The sequence below is a fragment of the Notamacropus eugenii genome, chromosome 5 (genome assembly GCF_028372415.1).
Source record: "Notamacropus eugenii isolate mMacEug1 chromosome 5, mMacEug1.pri_v2, whole genome shotgun sequence".
Taxonomy (NCBI): Eukaryota; Metazoa; Chordata; class Mammalia; order Diprotodontia; family Macropodidae; genus Notamacropus; species Notamacropus eugenii.
Window position 1 is genome coordinate 440,284,488 of NC_092876.1, and position 21,184 is coordinate 440,305,671.

The following is a 21,184-nucleotide window of genomic DNA, read 5'->3' on the forward strand; positions in this document are numbered from 1 at the left end:
AACTAAGTCATTCACAGTTCTTCATCATACCATATTGCTATTACTGTGTACAACATTCTCCTGATCCTGCTCAGTTAACTTTTCATCAGTTCATATAAGACTTTCCAGGTTTTTTTTTTTTTTTAAATCTTCTGGTCGTTATAGCATCCCACTACATTCATATACTTGTTCTGTCATTCTTCAGTTTATGGGCATTCCCTCAAGAGCTCCTATAAGTATTTTTGTACAAGTAGGTCCTTTTCCATCTTTTTGATATAGACCTACAAGTGATATTGCAGGATCAAAAAGTATGCACAGCGTGCAAATAATCATGGACAAATTAGTTTTGCACGGAATAAATAGAAAATACTTAAGAGACGTCATTAGAATTAAGAGGGATTGTTAAGGACTACCAATAGAAGATAATATTTTAGCTGATACTAGAAGGAAGTTAGGAGATGGAAATGAGAAGAGATAGCATTCAAAGCATGGAAGATAGAGATTGAAAATTAGGAGATGGAGGGCCTTGTTTGAAAAACAGCAAGGAAACCAGGGTTACTGAATCAAAGAGTGCATATGGGGATGTGAGCTATGAGAAGACCAGGAAGGCCAGGGCTAAGGGAGAGACATAGTAAGTTATGAAGTTCTCTGAATGCCAAACCAAGGATTTAGAGTTTGTAGAGAGCCATTTGAATTTATTGAGCAACAGAGTAATGTCATCAAGCATGTGCTTTAGGAAAAAAAAAATCACTTTGACAATTGGTTGGTGGATGGACTAGTGTAGAAAGATTTGTGGCATGAAGACAAAATGACAGGCTGTTACAACAGTCTGTGAGTGAGGTGAGGAGGTCCTACACCAGAGTGGTGGTAGTATTGGAGGAGAAAAAGGGAGAAATGTCATAAATGTGAAATTGACAAACCTTAGCAACAGAATGAATATGGGAGGTGAGAGGCAATGAGGAGTTGAGGATAACAAAAAGGTGGTGACTGGGGAAATGGGAGAATGGTGATGCCTTTGATAGTGAAGTTTGGAAGCAGAATAGCTGGAGTGGGGTGGGAAAAAGACAGTGACTTCAGTTTTGGACATGCAGTTTAAGATAACTATAGGGCATTCATTTGAAATGTCTAATAGATAGAGATTCAAGACAGGAAACCTGCAGAGAGATTAGGGGTGGATAATTAGATTGAGAATCATCAGCAGAGAGATGATAATTTAATTTATAGGAGCTAATGAGATTACCAATGGAAATATGATATAGAGAGAATAGAACAGGACCCAGGACTGAGAACTGCGAGAAATTCATGGTTTGCAGACATGATATGGATGAAGATAGAGCAAAGGAGAATGAGGAACTGTTGGATGTGTCGTAGGAGAATCAGGAGAGAGAAAAATATTCCAAGGAGAAGAAGGTGATAGACATTGTCTAAAACTGTTGAGAAGTCCATAGGGATGAGGATTAAGAAAAGTCCTTCGGATTTGATAATTAAAAGATCATTGACTAGTATTTTGTAAAGAGTAGTTTTGGTTGAATGATGACCTAGATTGTAGGCAATTAAGAAGAGGGAGAGGAAAGAAAGTGGAAGCATATATTGTATATTGGTTTCTCTAATATAGACACAAAAGCCAAGAGAGATGGGGGGGAAGCAGTAATGGATGGATTAGGGGAGAGGTGTGTGTGTGTGTGTGTGTGTGTGTGTGTGTGTGTGTGTGTGTGTGTGTGTTTATGAGAAAGAGATATAAGGGGGAGAGAGAGAGAGAGAGAGAGAGAGAGAGAGAGAGAGAGACAGAGACAGAGACAGAGACAGAGACAGAGACACAGAGAGAGAGAAAGAGATGGATGGAAGAGACATTGGCATGTTTATAGACAGTAGGGAAGCAGCCAAAAGGGATTAAAGGTAGGTGGAACAGGATCATGAAGATGAAAATCATCTACAAAAGATGCGACAGAACAGAATCATTTGAACATTTAGTGATATTTGCCTTGGCTATAGGAAGAATCAGTTCATAATATGAGAGAGGGATCAAGGAGGAGATAGTGGCAGAAATCATGTAGGTAATATGAGATAAGGAGAAGGAAGAAAGAGAGAATTCTCAGCAAATGGCCTAAAAAAATCTCCAACATTTTGAAGCATTATTCATTTATTTTAGCATTTAAAATTTTTTTTTTAATTTTGAGTTTCAAATTCTCTCCATCCTTCCCATAATCCTATACTCACTGAAAAGGCAAGCAACATATTATCAATTATACACAAGAAGCTGCAAAACATATATATTTTCCATTATCAAAGAAAACAAGAAAGAAAGTGAGAAAATTAGATGTTGATTTTCCTGGAAGTTTTGATTTTGGTATCTCTTTCAGGAGGTGATAGATGAATTCTTTCAAATGCTCTTTTTCACTCTGGATCTAAGATATCAGAACAGTTTTCCTTGATAATTTATTGAAACATGAAATTTATTGAAATATGATCCTTAGGTTCTTTCTTTGACCATAACTTTCAAATAGTCCAATAATTCATAAATTATCTCTCATTCTATTTTCTAGGGCATTTGTTTTTCCAATCAGATATATAACATTTTCTTCTTTTATTATTCATTTGGCTTTGTTTTATCCTTTCTTGATATCTCATGGAATTATTTGCTTTCATATACCATATTCTAATTTTTGAAGAATAATTTTCTTCACTGAGTTTTTGTAACTCTTTTTGCATTTGACCAATTCTGCCTTTAAAGAGTTTTGTGAATTTTTGTCCTGGAAAATCCTTTTCTGTTTTGGCCAATTCTGTTTTTTAACATGTAATTTTCTTCAGTCATTTTTGGGGGCTCCTTTACTGAGTTATTTATTCCCTTTTTATAATTTTCCTTCATCACTCTCATTTCTTTTCCCATTTTTTTTTACTCTACCACTTTTATTTTTTTTCTTTAACTCTTCCTGGAATTCTTGTTTGGTTTGGATCAAATCAGTATTTTTGAGGCTTTTTTGGAATGTTGTTTTCTTCTGAGTTTATGTCTTAGTCTCTCCTGCCCATAAAGAGCTTATAATGGCAAAAATTTTTCTTGTTGTTTGCTCATTTTTCAGCCTATTTGTTAATTTTGAACTTTATGTTCAAAGTTTCACTCTGTTCATTTAAGGACAGGAAGGCCCTGTCCTAAGTCTCAGACTTTTTCATGCTGCTGTTTTCAGACTTTGTTTTGAGGGTCTGCAATTTTGGTGTTTCTAAGGTGCTGTGATCCTGGGAGAGGTTTTGTCACTGCTCTCCTTATCTACAATCTGGTCTTTACCTAGGAAGTTCCTCTGCTCCCCTACTACTGCAAATGCTAATGCTTCTCTTTGCTTTAGAACTTGACCAGGGCCTCTGCTTCCCGGTGATCAACCACCAGTGCTCCTTTCTGTCATGAAAATGTGATCCAGAACTGTGTGTGGGAAAGAGAGTTGTCAATCACCAACAAATAGACTCAGTTTCAACAAAGGGTCCCCTGTAATCATTTTTTGACCAGTTGTTTTACTCTCTTACAGTCTCTGGACTGAGAGCTCCTGAAGCAGCAGCGGCAGCAGTTGCTGCTGCTACCAGATGTGTGGGCTCTAGACAGAACTCTGTCCCCTTGTAATAGACTTCTCCTATCTACTTCTTAAATTTTCCAACCTTTTGTTGGCTCTGCCACTACAAAATTGGATTTGGGGGATTATTTTAAAGATGCTTAGAGGTGAATATTGGGAGAGTTAGACGGGGTGGCTGCTTCTCAACTGCCATCTTCACCTTGCCCCTAATCCTACTTCTGAGTTCATTTACTTTTTAGTAAAATATGAGATACAGTTCTTACTTGAGATTGAGGGGGAGAGATGAAAGGATTGACAATGGATAAAATCATTTGGAGAAGCTGATGTGCTGAACATATAGTGAATTAATTAGGGAATTTTTTTTAATTGCCTGGTAGCAGAGAGGGCCCAGCTGAAGTTTTGTTAATTAAATTTATACTGGCATCAGAACAGTTGTCTAATTTTTTCCACTTTCATTTAGCAGCAAGTGTGTAGGAGTTCAGGCAGCTAATGGTGGCAGTGATCCAAGGCAGAGGCTTGACAAGACACAATATACAATATGATAAGGAGGAAAAGGACTTAAGACATCATTGAAGTGGTTCACCAAGAGATAAAGATGAGAAAAGGAGGATAGTGTTGCTAGTACAGGGTTGATGGCCTGGAAGAGAAGTGTGGGGTCAAGGGACTGGAAGTCACTTTATGGATGAAAAGCAAAGTTTGGACTTGAAGGGCATTGGGAGCAGTTTAAGGTCTATATATTTTCTTTCTGGTAAAAGAATTTCAAAATTTTATGAATATGGAAGTCGTGCATTTACGGGTGATATAAAGGACATCTTTGTGCATGACTGAAGTGGGGTAGAAGATGAACAAAAAGTAAGCTGAGGAATTTGGGAATTAGAGTGTTTGAGGGAATATCTACCAGTCAGTCTATCTATCTATCTATCTATCTATCTATCTATCTATCTATCTATCTATATCTAAATCTATCTATATGTAATATATACCCGTATGTGTGTGTGTGTGTGTGTGTATATATATATATATATATATATATATATATATATCAATATGTTGAAGGTCCCTAGTATAAGTACTTAGCATCTGTGACAGGAGGCTGGTATGCTGTAATGGTGCTTCCCCTGTCTCTTCAGAAGGATGTAAATCAGATTCATGGAGATCAGGCAGAAAAGCAGAGAATGAAAAAGCAGGTTAGGTGCTCTTTCAGAGGCTAGAAATCTGGAAACAGATGTGAGGATCACAACAGTATGGCACTCACCTCTTCCTCTTACTCCTACCTAAGACTGGAAACCAGGCAGGTGACTCATGGAGATCAGACAGAAAAGGAGTGAGACAAGGTGATATGGCATATAGGATTATCAAGTAGAGTAGGATCAATCAGAATCAATCAATCAGAAAAGAGGAGAAAAGATACTTTAAAGAAAATGTCACTGCACTGTTTAAAACAGAAGATTGTGTGCATGTTCGAAAAAAACACAATCCATTACTCAAATACTTGCAGTGGCTCCCCATCACCTAGCAAATAAAATTCAAACTCTTCTAGCCTTCATGATTCTCCACAGGCTAAAGACTTTATCTCACTCCTCAAGCACTCTAAATCTAGCCATATGGGGCTACTTTCCAAGCTCAGACACTTGCAGTTTGGTTTGTTTCACTCCTTTCCAAAACCCAAAACGCTCTCTCCCTCATAACTTACTAGTATTCTAGCCATCTTCCCAAGCCTACCTTGAATGCTATCTTCTTCAAAGCCTTCAGTGATGCGCCTTAGCGAATGATCTTCCTCTGTAGATACGGATTGTTCTTGGAACTTATGTACTTATTATCTAATTGGTATTATAGTTAATTTGCAAATGTTTTGCCACATTTTTGACTCCCTGAGGGCAAAGCTCTCTTTATACCTAGCCCCCACCCCCTGTTTCCTTTACAAGTTGAATTTAGTAAATTCTGTGGAGTAAATGAACTTCGCAGACTAGCTCCCATATGGAACTTTATGCTGTGTAAGGACACCCTTCTTTGTTTCTTTTCAAAAGCAACCGGGACATCTGTTGTAGCTAGGTGCCTAAGAAAAGGCAAGTCAAAAGAAGAAAGAGCATCAGATCAAAAGCGGGGGAGACATATGCAGGGGGAAACAGAGGGGATGGGGCTTGGGAAAACAAGATTGAGTCCTGGGTTGAAAAAGTGAAGAAAAAAACGTTACTAACTTTTTTTTCACATACTAATACCTCTCCATCACACTAGAGGACAAGCGGGATAACTGAATCCTGACAGTGTAGCTGATAAATCTCTTGGCAGCAACAGCTGCGGATAGGAAACCTAGGAGGAGTTAAAAATCTGACGCCTTCTAGAAAAGGACCCCTCCTTCCCTGCTATAAAAAGAAAAACCACATGACACGGTTTGGGGGAGGGCGAGGTGACAGAGAAAGTAAAGGGTTGGTGGGGGATGGGCAATGAATCTTCTAGGAATTGTCCACTAACAGCTCAGTAAGGAGCCCAGTAAACCAGCGAGAAAGAGTTTGTGTCCGGGACCCCACCCCACCGGCTGTTGCTTGGCTTGCCGGTTGGGGGGAGACAAGAGTTATCTGCCTTTCTCTAATCTATCCTTGGCAAAGCCAGGACAGTGACGCCGCCGCCCTTTCCTCCCTCTCGCCCTCCTTTTTCCTCCCCGCCTCCCTGCAGACAGGAGGAGGGGAGATGGGAGGAGTAAGCGAGCTGGGCAGAGCTGGAAACTGGGCACTGCACACAGTGAGGGAGCAAGAGAGCTGAGCGCTGGGGAGCTGGGCAGCCAATGCTCGGAGCTGCCGATGCCGCTGCTGCCTTCCGAGTCTGCAACACCTGAAACAAACGCGAAAGGCCACTTCTCCCCCTTTTATCACCTTTCGCAGCTGCTGCGTTCCTGACCGTTCTTCCCTACCAAGCAGCCTGATTTTAGGGGGGTGGGGTAAGGGAGGCAGAAACTCTTACAGGATTGGCTTGTTATTTTTTTTATAATTATTTTACTGGACTTTTATTTTGTGCGTGTTTTCGCCCAACATCTCCCGGGAAGCTTTGTTGCATCGTCTCCTAACCCCAGAGGGGGCCAGAGTTTCTGGGGACCAGATCTGGTAGCGGCTCCCCTGGGCATGGCTTCAGCTGGTAGCGGGATGGAGGAGGTGCGTGTATCGGTGCTGACCCCTCTGAAGCTAGTGGGGCTGGTATGCATCTTCCTGGCGCTGTGTCTGGATCTGGGAGCGGTACTGAGCCCGGCCTGGGTCACAGCGGATCATCAATATTACCTGTCCCTGTGGGAGTGCTGCCGGAAACCCGCCAACGTAGACATCTGGCACTGCGAGTCCACTCTGAGTAGCGGTGAGAGCTCTTCTGTAACATACCTCCTCCTCCCCGCCCGCCCCGCGCTCCTCCCTGTGCTCCTAGCTGTCCCCAAGCCACCGCGCTTTGGCTCCCTCTGCTCCTTCTCCTACTTCTGTTAGCCGCCAAGTGCTGCCCCCGCCTAACCCCGCTTCTTCCCAATTGGTATGTGGTTTCTGGCAAGTTAACTCCTGCTGCCTCCCGTGTGATTCTCCCAACTAGTGTCTGCAACCCTTCCCAATTCAAGCCCTTGGTCTCAGGCTTCCTCCTTGGCATATCTCAAACGCCTTTTCCACCTCAGGCCCTGGGCCAAACCCCTTCACCCTAAACTCGCCTTCGAGCACTGCCCAACCCGCCCCAATCCCTACTGCTCTGCTCATTTAGCCATTCCTCTAGCTCACCACTAACACATGTTACTTTCTGTAATTGGCATAATTTGCGACAAGGACCATGTGGAGGTTTTAAAAACATAACGCCTTCCCCACTCCCATTTTTTAAAAGGTGAGAAAGCACCCCCCCCCCCCCCGCCAAGACCCAAGTAGTCTTCAAGATCCTGTGTCCTACTCCACCCCCTTTCTTACTCTGAGAGAGCAATTTTTCGAATTATTTTTCTTCTGTGTCCAACTCTATCCTGTCTGGATTTTTGCAGGCCAGTTTTTGTTTGAGATTTTATTCCTGTAGGTTTGGAGGGATAATAGAGTAGAGCGAATGGTTTGAATTTCCTTTTTTGGTGTTACAGTAAGTGATTTTTCCGGATCCCCATCTTCTTGTCTCCTTTCTGTATCTTCCGCTCATCATCGCTAAAAATCCTCTTTCTTTCTCCTGGGTGAACTGCTCATAGATGGCTAAAAGTTGTGACTTCTACCGTCCGTTTTATGTTTAGGTTGCGATGATCATCCTCCTTTATGGGGTAGGAGGTGGCAGAGAGGAGAGCTAGAGTCAGGGGTTTACCCTCTCCTCCAGTACTAAACAAACACACCTCTCTGCCTCGGGAACTCTGACTTCCATGCCTCCACACCCACCAATGCCAGCCTCCACCCACTCCCTAGTTTCCCACCACCTCCACCACGCGAGCCTACTGGCCCCCCTCTCCGGAACCTGGGGTGTATTCTCTCTGCCACGGATTGCTGGCCTCCTCAGCCTCCTCCTACTTTCTTGTCGCTATACTATTGTTACCATTCTGGATTCTTTGACTGTGATTTTAGCCCTAAGAAATAGTATAGTGAAAATAAAAAGATTTTACGGTTAAAAAATAAAACACTAAGCACTGATATGGGATGAAACTCGTTGGATTTCATTATACATAGGTTAGTTTAGGCTTTCTTGAGACAACTTGTGAAGCTTCCCTAGTCATGTTGGCGAGTTATATCCAAACTCACACCAGCACTAAAAACGAACTTGCTCGGATTTGTCTTTGTTCTCCTTTCCTTGGCATGGAAGAAAGTAGTTTTAATTGGTCGAGTTTCTTGACTTAGTCTTTCCCTTTCACTCGGGGCCCAGAAATTATCTTCTCAGAAGAAACAGTAACAATTTCTTGGTGGTGGTTGTTTAATTCACCATCAAGTTGACTGGCAGGAGGACAATATATAGCGCCTTCATTTCGTTGGAGGTTACATGTTTACAACTGAAAACACAGATTGGTTCTTTAAAAAGTCTGTATACAATCAACGGGGTATCCAGACAAACTTTGGGAGAAAATACCTCTTCTTTCTTCTGTCCCATATAAATGGAAATTTATGTAGGAATGTCAGCTTCAACATGTTTCCTTAGCAACGTGACTCTTTTGCCCCTTTCTTTCTGTCTCCTGAAATAATATCCCCTGATTGCATAAAGACTTTTCAGATAGGTAAAAATAATAACGGTTTCAAATCCCCTCTTTCTTTTAGAATCCGATTCTTCTCCCTTTATCCTTCCAAAGAATGTGGGAAATGGAGAGCAGCCAGATTGGGCTTGTTGAACAGTATGTAATGTTGGTTAATCTTTCCTTAATTGCCTCAACAGTATCTATACTTTAATTTAAAAAAAAATTAAAAAGAGGGCAGGAAATAGGAAGACCTAAGTATAATGGAAATGTAGGTAAATGGAACACTTCAAGGTAAAAATCCAAGGGAGAACACAATTGTCCTGTTTGATTCTCCTTCTTCTGGCTCCCAAAAGAATTTCCTACCGTTGCATTCATTTCTGTTAGGGTTCTTAAGTATCAACTTAGCTTTATTTTAATTAAAAAAAAAATAAATCCCAGAAGAGCTAGAGTTAACAAGCTCCTGGAAAAGAAATGATGATTGTTTTATTTTAAGGATAGTTGGACAAGCTCTTTATGTCTGTAGTCTACTATTCTTTCTTTACTAGTATGGGGGAGGAAGGATACAGAAAATTGCCCTATCCCCTTCTCCTCTCGAAAATGTTATAGTATGTGTGTGTGTGTGTGTGTGTGTGTGTTTAAATTTCAAGTGAACTTTTGAGTATGGGGGAAAAACGTATCTAGCTATATGAAAAGAAATAGAGCCAGCACAGAAGCTGGCAGTCCTTTGCGTTTTTGTTTGTGTTCTATAGCAAGCTACATTTCAGCTGGTTGGCTGTGAGAAACTGCAGAAAGCAGGGATAAAACATCTTTCCTGGTGCCTTGAAGAGAAGGATTTCATTGTCCCTTGAAGTGGATTACCTCGGGAGGCACTAGCAAGGACAGAGTTTTCCTAAAGGCCCTTAACAGCATCTTCAAGGTTTAATTAAAAACCTTTGTCTTAATTGGAATTAGACCTTCCATGAAATGGCAAGTTCATGTTCTTTTGAGCAGGAAATTTTCAAGACTGTTTCTGCTGTCTGCAACATGCCCTGTTTCTGCTCTGCCTCCTCTGCAAATCCCTTCCATTCCAATGCAGTGTTTTAATTTTGATACAAAATGTGCACCCTTTGCTCTTTATAATCCATTTTGTAATTCTAACTGAGCATAGCTCCATCCCTGTTTGCATGGGCCTGTTAAAATCAGCTTCCACATTTGTAGTATGAACTCTATTAATCCAAGGAGTGGGTTAATCAGCCATAATCTTCTTCACTCATATCTTTTTCTGATCTGAGAATATCTGTTTATATACATACATACATACATACATATATGTGTATTGTATCTCTCTCTCCATTTATATATGTGTGTGTGTGTGTGTAACTGTTCCAAAGATCAGATTAGGAAAATGGATAATTTAGTATCAAGTTCAGTATGGAGATGAAAATCGTTTCAAATCTACAAACTTGGAACCGTTCACATATTTGCTCATAATATAACACAAGATGTTATAATCACATGGACGTGACTCACTGGATCTCTTCAGAAGTGTAATGTGGCAGACCTCTTGTTTGTAGGTAGTCTTTTGGCAACATTTTTAATATGTCCTTATGCAGAATAGCAATAACAGCTAATCCATGTTCTTGATCATTCTATTTTGATACTTTCTTAAAACTGCATAGTTAAGGTTTATCACAGACTTAAAGTGAAAAGAAATTGCTATGCCAACTAAGTATATATTCTATGTGTGTACAAGCACATGCATGCATACAAAGTAGCCATAAATTTCTAGCCTGGTAGCTTATTAAATCATAAAAGTTTTATATTGTGACTTTTGGGAAAATATGTATATTGCGTTCATGTGCTATTTTAAATGACTTTAAAAGAAACAAACCCAGACTAGACTGTTCTTTTCAGGTCAGAGTGACCTATTGAGTAAGCAAAAATCAACAAAAGACCCAATCAACATGGTTAACCCCTATAGTGCCTCCTGTGATACATGGAGTACATCGCTCTATGACCTATTCACAGCCTATGGGTTGATTTTAATATGTTGAGCCCCCACCCCACCTCAGGAGCATAGTTATAAGCATTTCTGAGGAATTCTAAAAATAGCCACTTTTTTTTCCTGTGACTCACTAACATAGTTTTGAAAGTTTCATAAAGTACATATCAGTTACAGGAAAAATGCATTTTATTTTCCATCTATAAAACAAGGCTATTTGAAAAAGTACTTTTAAATGTAATGTGAGATGTAAGTTTGCATAATAATCTTTTTTTCCCAACCATGACATCAAAAATCTAGTTTCAGTGGTAGAATATTAGGGAATGTTCAACCACTGAGTTTCTCAACTCTTTAGATTTGGTTGCCCCCTGTCTATAAATGCAATATCTATGCAGGCTTGGAATCTAAAGCATCCTTGTGAAACAAAATTGTCGGCTCAGAAGGTGTCTTCCTCCAGGGAAGCTGCAGCTCATTGCTTTAAATGAGTTGATATTGACTAGTGTTTACAAGTAGCTCAGCAAGATTGGTGGGTACTGTAATATATACTCTTCTACTGGAAAGTACCATAAACAGAAGAAATGCAATTTTGTTAAATCCAAAAACAATCAAACTTGTGAAAAATTGATAACAATTTCATTTAATATCAAATACTTTGAAATCAATTATATATCTAAAGCAATTTTAAAATATTATATTATGAGCCAAAGAAAATCAAATAGTTCATTTCAACTTCACTGGAACATTTTCATCCCAGTTTCTCAAGTTTCCAAATGCATTCATTAATTTATTGCAGAAGTGCAATAAGATTATGAGTTTAAAAAGGACAGTAGTATCCTAGTCCAAACTTCCTTGCAGGAGAAAATTGTGAGACTCAGAGAAGCTAATTAGTTTGAACAATGTCACACAAGTGAACAACTTGAATTCATTTCCTTTGAACTGGTTGCTTTCTTCCCTCTACCATATTGCATGTCTTCCTATAATTTATTGAGAAAACAGATGGAAACTTTTGGGGGGTATATTTTCTTCAGAAACCTTCATTTTCAGTTCCAGCAAGGCCTTTGTTGAATTAGGTTAGTCAATGTGAGACAACTAGATAGTGTAATTCGTGGAGTTCTAGATAGGAAGTTAGCAAGATCTCACTTCAAATCTAGATACTTATTAACCTTGTGACCCTGGGCAAGTCATTTAACTTCTGTTTGCATCAGTTTCTTCATCTATAATATGGGGATAATAAGAGCATCTACCTGTCAGGGTTATGAGGAGAAAATGAGTTAATATTTGTAAAGAACTTTGCCAATCTCAGAGTGAGATATTAAAAAGTGAGATACATTTCAACAGTGTGTTACAAGTTAAAGCTGAATGAACAGGACCAATTGGGAAGTTTATAGAAACATCCATATCCAAAAGCATACTGTTTAAAAAAAGGCCCATCATTAGTCATTTTTTCCAATAATTTATGGTTGGTGCTTATTTTAGAAACTTTTAGAAATTTAGAAAATATGTTTTAGATCATGATCAGTTTTAATTTAGTATAATTCCACTATAAGGTAACATAATTTACATTACTCATTATATATTTTAGATATGTGTGTGTGTGTGTGTGTGTGTGTGTGTGTGTGTGTATACTCACACACAGAAATAGGGTTTTCCAAACTATCATATCTCCAGTAAAAACCATGGAGATTTTGTATAACATAGTGCCCTTGTAAACTGGATTTTCAGCTAGTTTTCCAACAGCAGCTTATGAAAGAGTTCCATTGTGTTTTCTGTAACATAAATCAAATGAGAGGTAGATCTTTGGGGCAAGTAATTTAAGCCTCCTTTCTTAAATAGAAATGTTTAGAGTGTTTTAAAATAATAATTTCTTTTCCTTAAACTCCATGGTCCATTTTTAGCTACATAATTACCTTTGAGGATTACTTTCCTTGGCATTGTAATATCTACAGTTTAACATGCACATATTAAGGTAATATTACACACTATTAAGGTAGTAGGGCAGCAAAGGTGAAAAAGATGTTTTATTTCCATTTAGAGGACTATACAGTAATCCAGGGAATATACACAATTTATGATAATTGTAGCATATGATGATGTACAGGAGAAATAGAGAAACATTACCTTGGGAAAATTTGGGGAGGAAAAGACCACTTCCAATTATAGGCATCAGGGCAGACTCTCTGGAGTAAAGAGATCCTAAGCTGAACACTGACCGAAGGAAAAGAAAAACTAATTTAGCTGTAGAAGATTGAAAAAATGCATAAGGTGGTATGGTTTAGTGGAAAGAGTTGAATGTGACGTTGGAAGACTTGCGTTTGAAACCTGACTCTACCACTTAGTACTTACATGAACCTACACAAGTGTTTGATCTTCTCTACGCCTAAGTTAACTTCTTCATGCTCCAAAATTATAATTCTATGATTCTATTAATTTAGGTATGGGGGAAGAGTACATGAATGTATAGAGATGAAGATGGAAAACTGAAATAAATTTGGTTGTAATATATAAAATGTAGGTAGAAATAATGGAAACACAGGAGAGATGTTGTGAATGACTTTAAGTGGTAGGCTAAAATGTTTGTATTTTGCCCTGTTCTATTAATATTATTCATGTTTTTTTTTTATTGCAAGATTTTTTATACAGAACCAATAAAACCACAACTGTAGTTCATCTCCCCATTTGTAGACTCAAGTACTTAAAATTTCCAAAATGATAAGATTCTATTTGTGGAAACATATTCTTGGGGTTCCAAAAAATTTTAACGAAAATTCAATTTACAAAGCATTTATTGAGCATCTATTAAATGCTGGGCATTTATCTTAAGTGCTAGACATATAAACAGAACACTAAAATAACTCATGCTCCCCAGTAGCTTCCTTTCTGATGGGGTGAAGGATATAAAATGTACAAAGTAAATATAAAAAATACAAAGGAATTTCAAAAGAGAATACTAATAATATGGGGAACAAGAAATACTTCAAATAAGCGGGGAGTTTTTAACAGAAGCTAAGAGAATCTATGACTGCGAAGTGAAGAGCCATTACAAAATGTATAAATGTGCAAAAGCAAGAGGGTAGGAGTGACAATGTTGTCTATGTCAAGTAGTTTTTATTCACTATGCAAATGAGTATTAATTTCCTACTCTGTGTAAAGCACTGGTAGACCATGGTAAAACAAACAAATTTTCATATGATAAGAAAAGCACATACATAGGAATGTTTGAAAGTAGTTGAAACTGCTGTCAGATTATGCGGAAACTACCTGATTAACTATTTTTTGAAAATATTTCTAGGTAATCGTCTAAGCATCATATCACCTATTTGGAAACAGAGGATATTTCTTTGGAGCAAATGAGATTTTATCACCTCAACTTTGAGCAGAGAGTAGATTACTTAAGATATATGTGTGTATGTGTATATATATATATATGTATATTTATATGTACATATATGTATGTGTATATATTCGCATGTGTATATACATATATGTGTGTATGCATATATATTTGTATGTGCTTATATGTATATACACATATATTATATGAATGACAACACAAAGTTCAATACTCAATTTAGTGATTCCCAAGTCTCCACTGCATTTCCTTTCTTGTCAATATTTGTGAATACTGATATCCCTTGGTAGACAGAAGTTTGGACAGTATGGTGTATGGATAATATGGTCTATTACCGTTAGTAGGGAAGTTAAACATTGTATAACAAGTAATCATTTTTCTTTTGCAAGAAAACATATCCCCTCATTCTTCAAATGAAGTCCTACATGAATTTTAAACTTCTTGCTCAATATATTAAACAGATTCTGTTTTATAAAGGATCAACTTTAGTTGTACAAGTTTATTATTCATTTTAACTGTCTCTACCAAAAGCTTCCAATATGTAGTACTGTATAAACACAATGTGTGCACTTGTGTATAAAAATCAAAATTCCTCCTTTCTTTTTACTTATTCTATTATGGGAAACTTTGCTACACTATTTTCACTATAGAATGAGCAGTATCTTCAGGTAATTGGAAGTCAATCACAAGAGGGACACACAAACAGAGACATAACCAGATACAGAGAATGAAAGATACAGGGAGTCCAAACTAAAGCTATCACAGCCTCTCTTAGGAAAGCATACAAATATATTTAACAAAGCAGACTGTTCTCTCTCACCACCAATATAAGAACTCTTAATATTACGTAATCTAACATTTGGTGAATACCAGTTTTGTTCAAATAATTGAAATAGGTGCTGTGAGTCATAAAGAGCTGAATAAGTCATGAACCCTACATCTGAGAAATTAGAATCTTGTGAAATATGAAATGTTGATAATTATAAAGGTAACACATGTTCTTAGGCAACTATTTAAAATGATGGTAGGCTACTATTTCCCCTCAGGGATCTTGGGTTGCCTTGGGTGGTTAGGATGGTCTTGTTTCTAATATGTCATAGTTCATGTATCTCAACAAATGTATCTCCCCACTGTCCTTTTCGCCCCTTTGAAAGATGCTCAAGAAATTCCACTTAGGCATGGTATAGCATCTGTGAAGATATTGATAGCAGATATATCCCCATCTGATTAAGGTACCATAATATTCAGTTTTATGATCCATTTTCTGTTTGGCGAGGTAATTTGATTGATTTACTTATATAAGCAAAAGGCTATAAAGTAATGAATATAACAAGAGAAATAAATCACATGGTATAGGAGTTTGAAGAAAGGAGAGAACACCTGGGATTGGAAAAATGAGGGAAAGTTTCAAAGAAGAGTTGGCATTTGAATTGTCATTTTATTAGATATATGGTACTTGAAGATGGTGTGTATTTGTTTATTTTACTTCTTTTTTGACTTCTCAAAAACATGACATCACAGTTTCAATTTATCACAATTTTCAGTGATCAAGAAGTGAAATGGTGTGACTCAAATATAAGAAAATGAGAAATTTTGGAAAAACAGTGAATAGTCTGATTTGTCTAAGTGATAGATTTCATGTAAGGAACAAGATCATAGAGTGTGGGAAAAAGAATACTGCAAAATTAAGCTGCAAAGTAGACTGCTTTTAGGTCATTGAGAGTCCTGAATACCATGCTAAGAAGTAGGGGCACAATTTAGTAGACCATTGAGAGTCCTGAATACCATGCTAAGAAGTAGGGGCACAATTTAGCAGACCATGGGGAGACAATGAAGATATTGAAGCACCCATGATTGCAACTATACATTTAAAAAAATTAATTCTACAGGACTTTGTGAATTAGAAAATGGAAAGAATACACTCAAAGAAATTCAACAAAAAGTTGATGAGATCTGGGAAAGAAAGAATAAAGGTATGAAGTAAGGTAGTCACAGGGAAATGGAAAAGAAGTCATTCACGTGGGAGACATTGTTAAGGGATAATTGACAGGACTAGGCAACTAAATTGAATGTAGTAGGGAAAGGGAAACGTAGGGAAATGCGCGTACATGTGTGCACGTGTGTGAGTGTGTGTGTATGTGTGTGTAATATAGACAGTGCCTATTGTGAATCAGGTGTTCAGTGATTTTACACTTGATCTTCACAAGAATCCTGTAAGAAAGGTGTTTTAAGTATCACCACTTTACAGCTGAATTGATTAAAGCAACTAGAGGTTGAGTGATCTAGTAAAGTGATTGAGGTTGGATTTGACCTCAAAACTTCCTCACTTTAAGGACAACACTCTATCTCCTGAACCACAAATTGCCTCTATGGAGGTGGCCTTAGGGAGATGGACAGCTGTAAGATAATGCTAAATTTTTATGTCAGTGTGACTGAGTGCATGGTGTTATGTCATTGCCCAAAAAATAGGGACAGTCAGGGAAGAACAGATTTATGAAAGAATACATCTATTTCTATTTTCAATAGAGTAAATTATTACAATGTAATATCTGTATGGTTCAAAAAACTCTAAATTATCTTCTAATAATAATAATTCTGTTATTTTTAGAAATCAATTTTTAAAATCTGTGGTCATGCAAACATTTATATGCATATACTTAGAACTGAAATGTAGTTCATACAACTCTAAATTTTTCTTCTGAAACACTATTCTGATTGCCACTGTAAATTTTGTATGAAGTAAAGCAATTTACTCTAAAAGTAGACCCAAATAGTGATGATGCAGGCGATTACCAAATAACAACTCAAAAATATTTTGAAAGGGGGTTAAAAAAACCCCCACCATCAAAAATCATTGAGGTGGTGTTTTATTCATCGTTAACCATGTTCACAGAAACTGGAGATTTAGCAATAGTAATTCAAAGAAACTGATTTTGAAGTCCCTCACCCCAGGTCAACCCCCACTCCAGAATAGACTTCTATGCTTGCTACCAATTGATTAATGGTAGACTCCTGTTCTAAGAAGCAGCTGCTCTCTTAATGTTGGCCAGAAGATAAAAACAGGAAGAATCAGAGTCTCTGGGCTGATATTTACAAGGATGGCCAATTTTTCTTTTGTGGCAGAGCTGACTTACTTAGACTAAGAAAAATGCAATGATCTAAGTGAAATATTTTATAGGCCAAAAAATAAGTGTGACTTTGGAAACCCATTATTGTAAAGTGTTTTAGCCAGTGTTCCCCAGGGTTATGCATGTCTCCTAGGGAGTCTTGCATTATAAGACTTACAGAACTGTGTAAATCTTAGGTATACAGAAGAGGGAAGGATATGGGTGTGAAGCATCTCTGTTAAAGATCCATAAGATTTTTATTTTTTCCTAGCTATCTCAATGAAAAAGAAAGGGAGAGGGGGAGAAGATGAATATTCATTTGAAAATAAAATATAATGAAAAAAAGTAAATTTCAAAAATAAATGTGACTTTTGTAAATCTTTAATAACATCTTCTGAGCAACTTTTTAATTTTTTTCAGAGGGAAATATTTTTTTCTAATTACATATATAGTTTTCAATATTCACTTTTGAAAAGCTGTTTGGTTCCAAATTTTTTCTTCCTTCCTCTTTTCCCTTCCCCCTTTCCAAGACAGCAAACAATCTGATACACATCACACGTATACAGTCATGGAAACATATTTCCACAGAAGTCATAATGTGAAAGAAGAAATGAACAAAAAGGAAAAGTCACAAAAAAAGTGAAAATAATATACTTTAATATACGTTCACACTCCATAGTTCTTCCTCTGGTTTTGCATAGCATTTCCCCTCATGAGTCTTTGGGAATTGCCTTGGATCATTGTATTGCCAACAAGAGCTAAGTCAATCATAGTTAATTTTTGCAAAGTGTTGCTGTTATAAAGTATAGGGTTCTCCTAGTTCTGCTCCCTTCACTCAGCATCAGTTCAGGTAGGTCTTTCCAGTCATTTTTCTAAAGATCACATGCTCACTATTATTGTAGAACAACAATATTTCATTATATCCATGTACCACAACTTTTTCAGCCATTCCTAATTGATGGGCATGTCCTCTATTTCTATTTCTTTGCCACCACAAAAAGAGCCTTTCCCCTTTATTATGATCTCTTTGAGACAAAGATTTAGTAGTGGTATTGCTGGATCAAAGGTAAGCACAGTTTGATAGTTCCAAATTGCTCTCCAGAATGGTTCACAACTCCACCAACAACACACTAATGTCCCAATTTTCCCACATCTTCTTCAACATTTATCATTTCCCCTATCTGTTGTATTAGCCAATCTGATAGCTGTGAGGTCTTTTAATTTGCATTTCTCTAATCAAGAGTGGTTTAGAACATTTTTTCATATGACTATAGATAGCTTTAATTTCTTCATCTGAAAACTGTCAGTTCATATCCTTTGACCATTTATCAACTTGAGGAAGACTTCCATTCTCTATATGTTAGAGAAATGCTGCCTTTATCAGAAACACTGGCAGTAAAAATTGCTTCCCAGTTTTATGTTTTCCTTCTAATCTTGGTTGCATTGGTTATGTTTGTGCAAAAACTTTTTAATTTAATGTGATCAAAATTATCCATTTTTCATTTCATAATGTTTTCTATCTCTTCATTGGTCAGATATTTTTTCCTTCTCTATAGATCTGTCCAGCAAATGATTCCTTACTTACCTAATTTGCTTATAATATCACCTTTTATGTCTAAATCATGAATGAATTTTGACTTTATCTTGGTATAAGGTGTGAGATGCTGGTCTGTGTCTAGTTTCTTCCATATTATTTTTCAGTTTTCCCAGTAGTTTTTGCCAAATAGCGAGTTCCTATTCCAGAAGCTGGAGTCTTTGGGTGTATCTAACAGTAGAATACTATAGTCATTTACTACTGTGTCTTGTATACCTAACCTGTTCCACTGATCCACCACTCTATTTCTTATCCAGTAGCAAATAGTTATGATGATTTCTGCTTTACAATATTGTTTTAGATCTGGTATGCTTAGTCTACCTTCCTTTGCTTTTTTTCCATTAATTCCCTTGATATTTTTAACCTGTTCCTCCAGATGAATTTTATTATTATTTGTTCTACCCATATAAAATATTTTTTTTGGTAAATTGATTATTATGGCACTGAATAAGTAATTAATTCAAGTAGAACTGTCATTTTTATCATATCAGTTTGACCTATCCATGAACAATTGATACTTTCCCATTTGTTTAGATATGATTTTGTGTGAAAAGTGTTTTGTAATTGTGTTCATATAGTACCTTGGTTTGTCTTGGCAAATAGACTTCCAAATATTTTATATTATTTACAGTTATTTAAAATGAAATTTCTCTTTTGGTACTGAGATTTGTTGGTAGTATATAGAAATGTTGATGACTTATTTGGGTTTAACTTTATATCCTGCACCTTTGCTAAACTTGTGAAGTATTGATTACATAGAATTCTCTAAGTATGTCATTTTATCATCTGCAAAGAGTTTTGTCTCCTTTTTGCCTATTCAAATTCTATCAATTTCTTGTTCTTCTCTTATTACTAAAGCTAGCATTTTTAGTACAGTATTGAAAAATAGTGGTGAAAATTGGCATCCTTGTTTCACCCCCAGTCTTATTGTGAAGGCTTGTAGTTTATCCCCATTACATATAATGCTTTCTGATGGTTTTAGATAGATATTACTTATTATTTTAAAGAAAGTTTCTTTAGTCTTAAGCTATCTAGTGTTTTTAATAAGAATGGATTCTCTATTTTGTCAAAAAGCTTATTTTCTGCATCTATTAAGATAATCATATTCTGTTGGTTTTGGTGTGATTTGTTCAATTATGCTAATAGCTTCTCTAATACTGAATCTGCATTCCTGGTATAAATCCCACCTGCTCACAGTGTGTGGTCTTGGTGATAAATTACTGTCATCTCTTTGCTAATATTTTATTTAAAATTTTGCATCAATACTCATTAGAAAAATTGGTCTATAATTTTCTTTGTCTTTGCTCTTTCTGAGTACAATATTTGTGTCATAAAAGGAATTTTGTAAGATTCCTTCTTCACCTATTTTTTTTTCCAAATAGTTTCTATAGTGTTGGGAATACTATAGAAAATAATATATAAACCTTTGGTTGAATTCACTTGTAAATCCATCTAGCCCTGGACATTTTTTCTTATGGAGTTCATTGACGGAGTTCAATTTTTTTTTTCTTCAATGGGATTTTTTAAGTATTTTATTTCTTCTTCTGTTAATCTGGGAAATTTATATTTTTTTGTAAATATTCATTATTTCACTTTGTCACATTTTTTGGCATATGATTGGGCAAAATATCTCCTAATTGTTGCTTTAATTTCCTCTTCATTGGTAGTAAATTCACACTTTTCACTTTTGATAATGCTAATTTGTTTTTTTCTTCTTTAAAATATAAATTAACCATAGGTTTCTCTATTTTACTTTTTTCACAAAACCATCTCTTAGCTTTATTTATTAGTTCAATTGTTTACTTGCTTTCAATTTTATTAATCTCTCCTTTGAGTTTCTGAATTCAAATTCAATATTTAATTGAAGATTTTTAATTTGCTCTTTTTTTAGCTTCTTAAATTTCATGTTTAATTCATTGATATGCTTTTTCTCTGTTTTATTCATGTAAACATTCAGAGAGATAAAATTTCTCCTAAGTACTGCTTTGACTGCATCCCATAAATTTTGGTATGAAGTCTCAGTATTGTCATTCTCTTTGTCTCCTCTTCCTTTTTTTTTGAGAGAGTTCATCTCATTCACATTTGGAGTGATAATTACTAATTGTGAATTTCCCTCCATCCTATTTTCTCTATTTTACTTCTCACTCTTAAAGCAAAACTGGTGTTTTGCTTTTGACTACCACCACCCTCAATCTGCCCTCCCTTCCATCAGCCCTATCCTACCCTTTTGCTTTTCCTGCTTTCCTCTTACTTCCCTATAGGGTAAGACAGATTTCTTTATGCAACTGAGTGTATATGTTTTGTCTTTGAACCAAATCTGATGAGAGTAAAGTTCAAACAGTGTTCACCTCCTCCCTTCTTTCCCTCTAGATTTGTCATACTTCTTCATGTTCTGCCTCCCCCTTTCTTCTTCATCCAATGCAATCCTTTTCTTCACCCCTTTGTTAATTCTTTTTATCATCATATCAATA

At 36.6% G+C, this 21,184-nt stretch overlaps 1 protein-coding gene across 1 annotated transcript in view; it reads left to right on the plus strand.

Moving 5' to 3' along the window:
• Window positions 1-6,042: 6,042 nt before the first annotated feature.
• The window catches only part of TMEM47 (transmembrane protein 47), a 41,943-nt gene continuing 26,801 nt past the window's right edge, over window positions 6,043-21,184 (plus strand). The window contains exon 1 of the mRNA XM_072615196.1: window positions 6,043-6,878. Within this exon, the coding sequence (XP_072471297.1) occupies window positions 6,653-6,878 (226 nt within the window). The 5' untranslated portion in view covers window positions 6,043-6,652. The remainder of the gene's footprint in view (window positions 6,879-21,184) is intronic.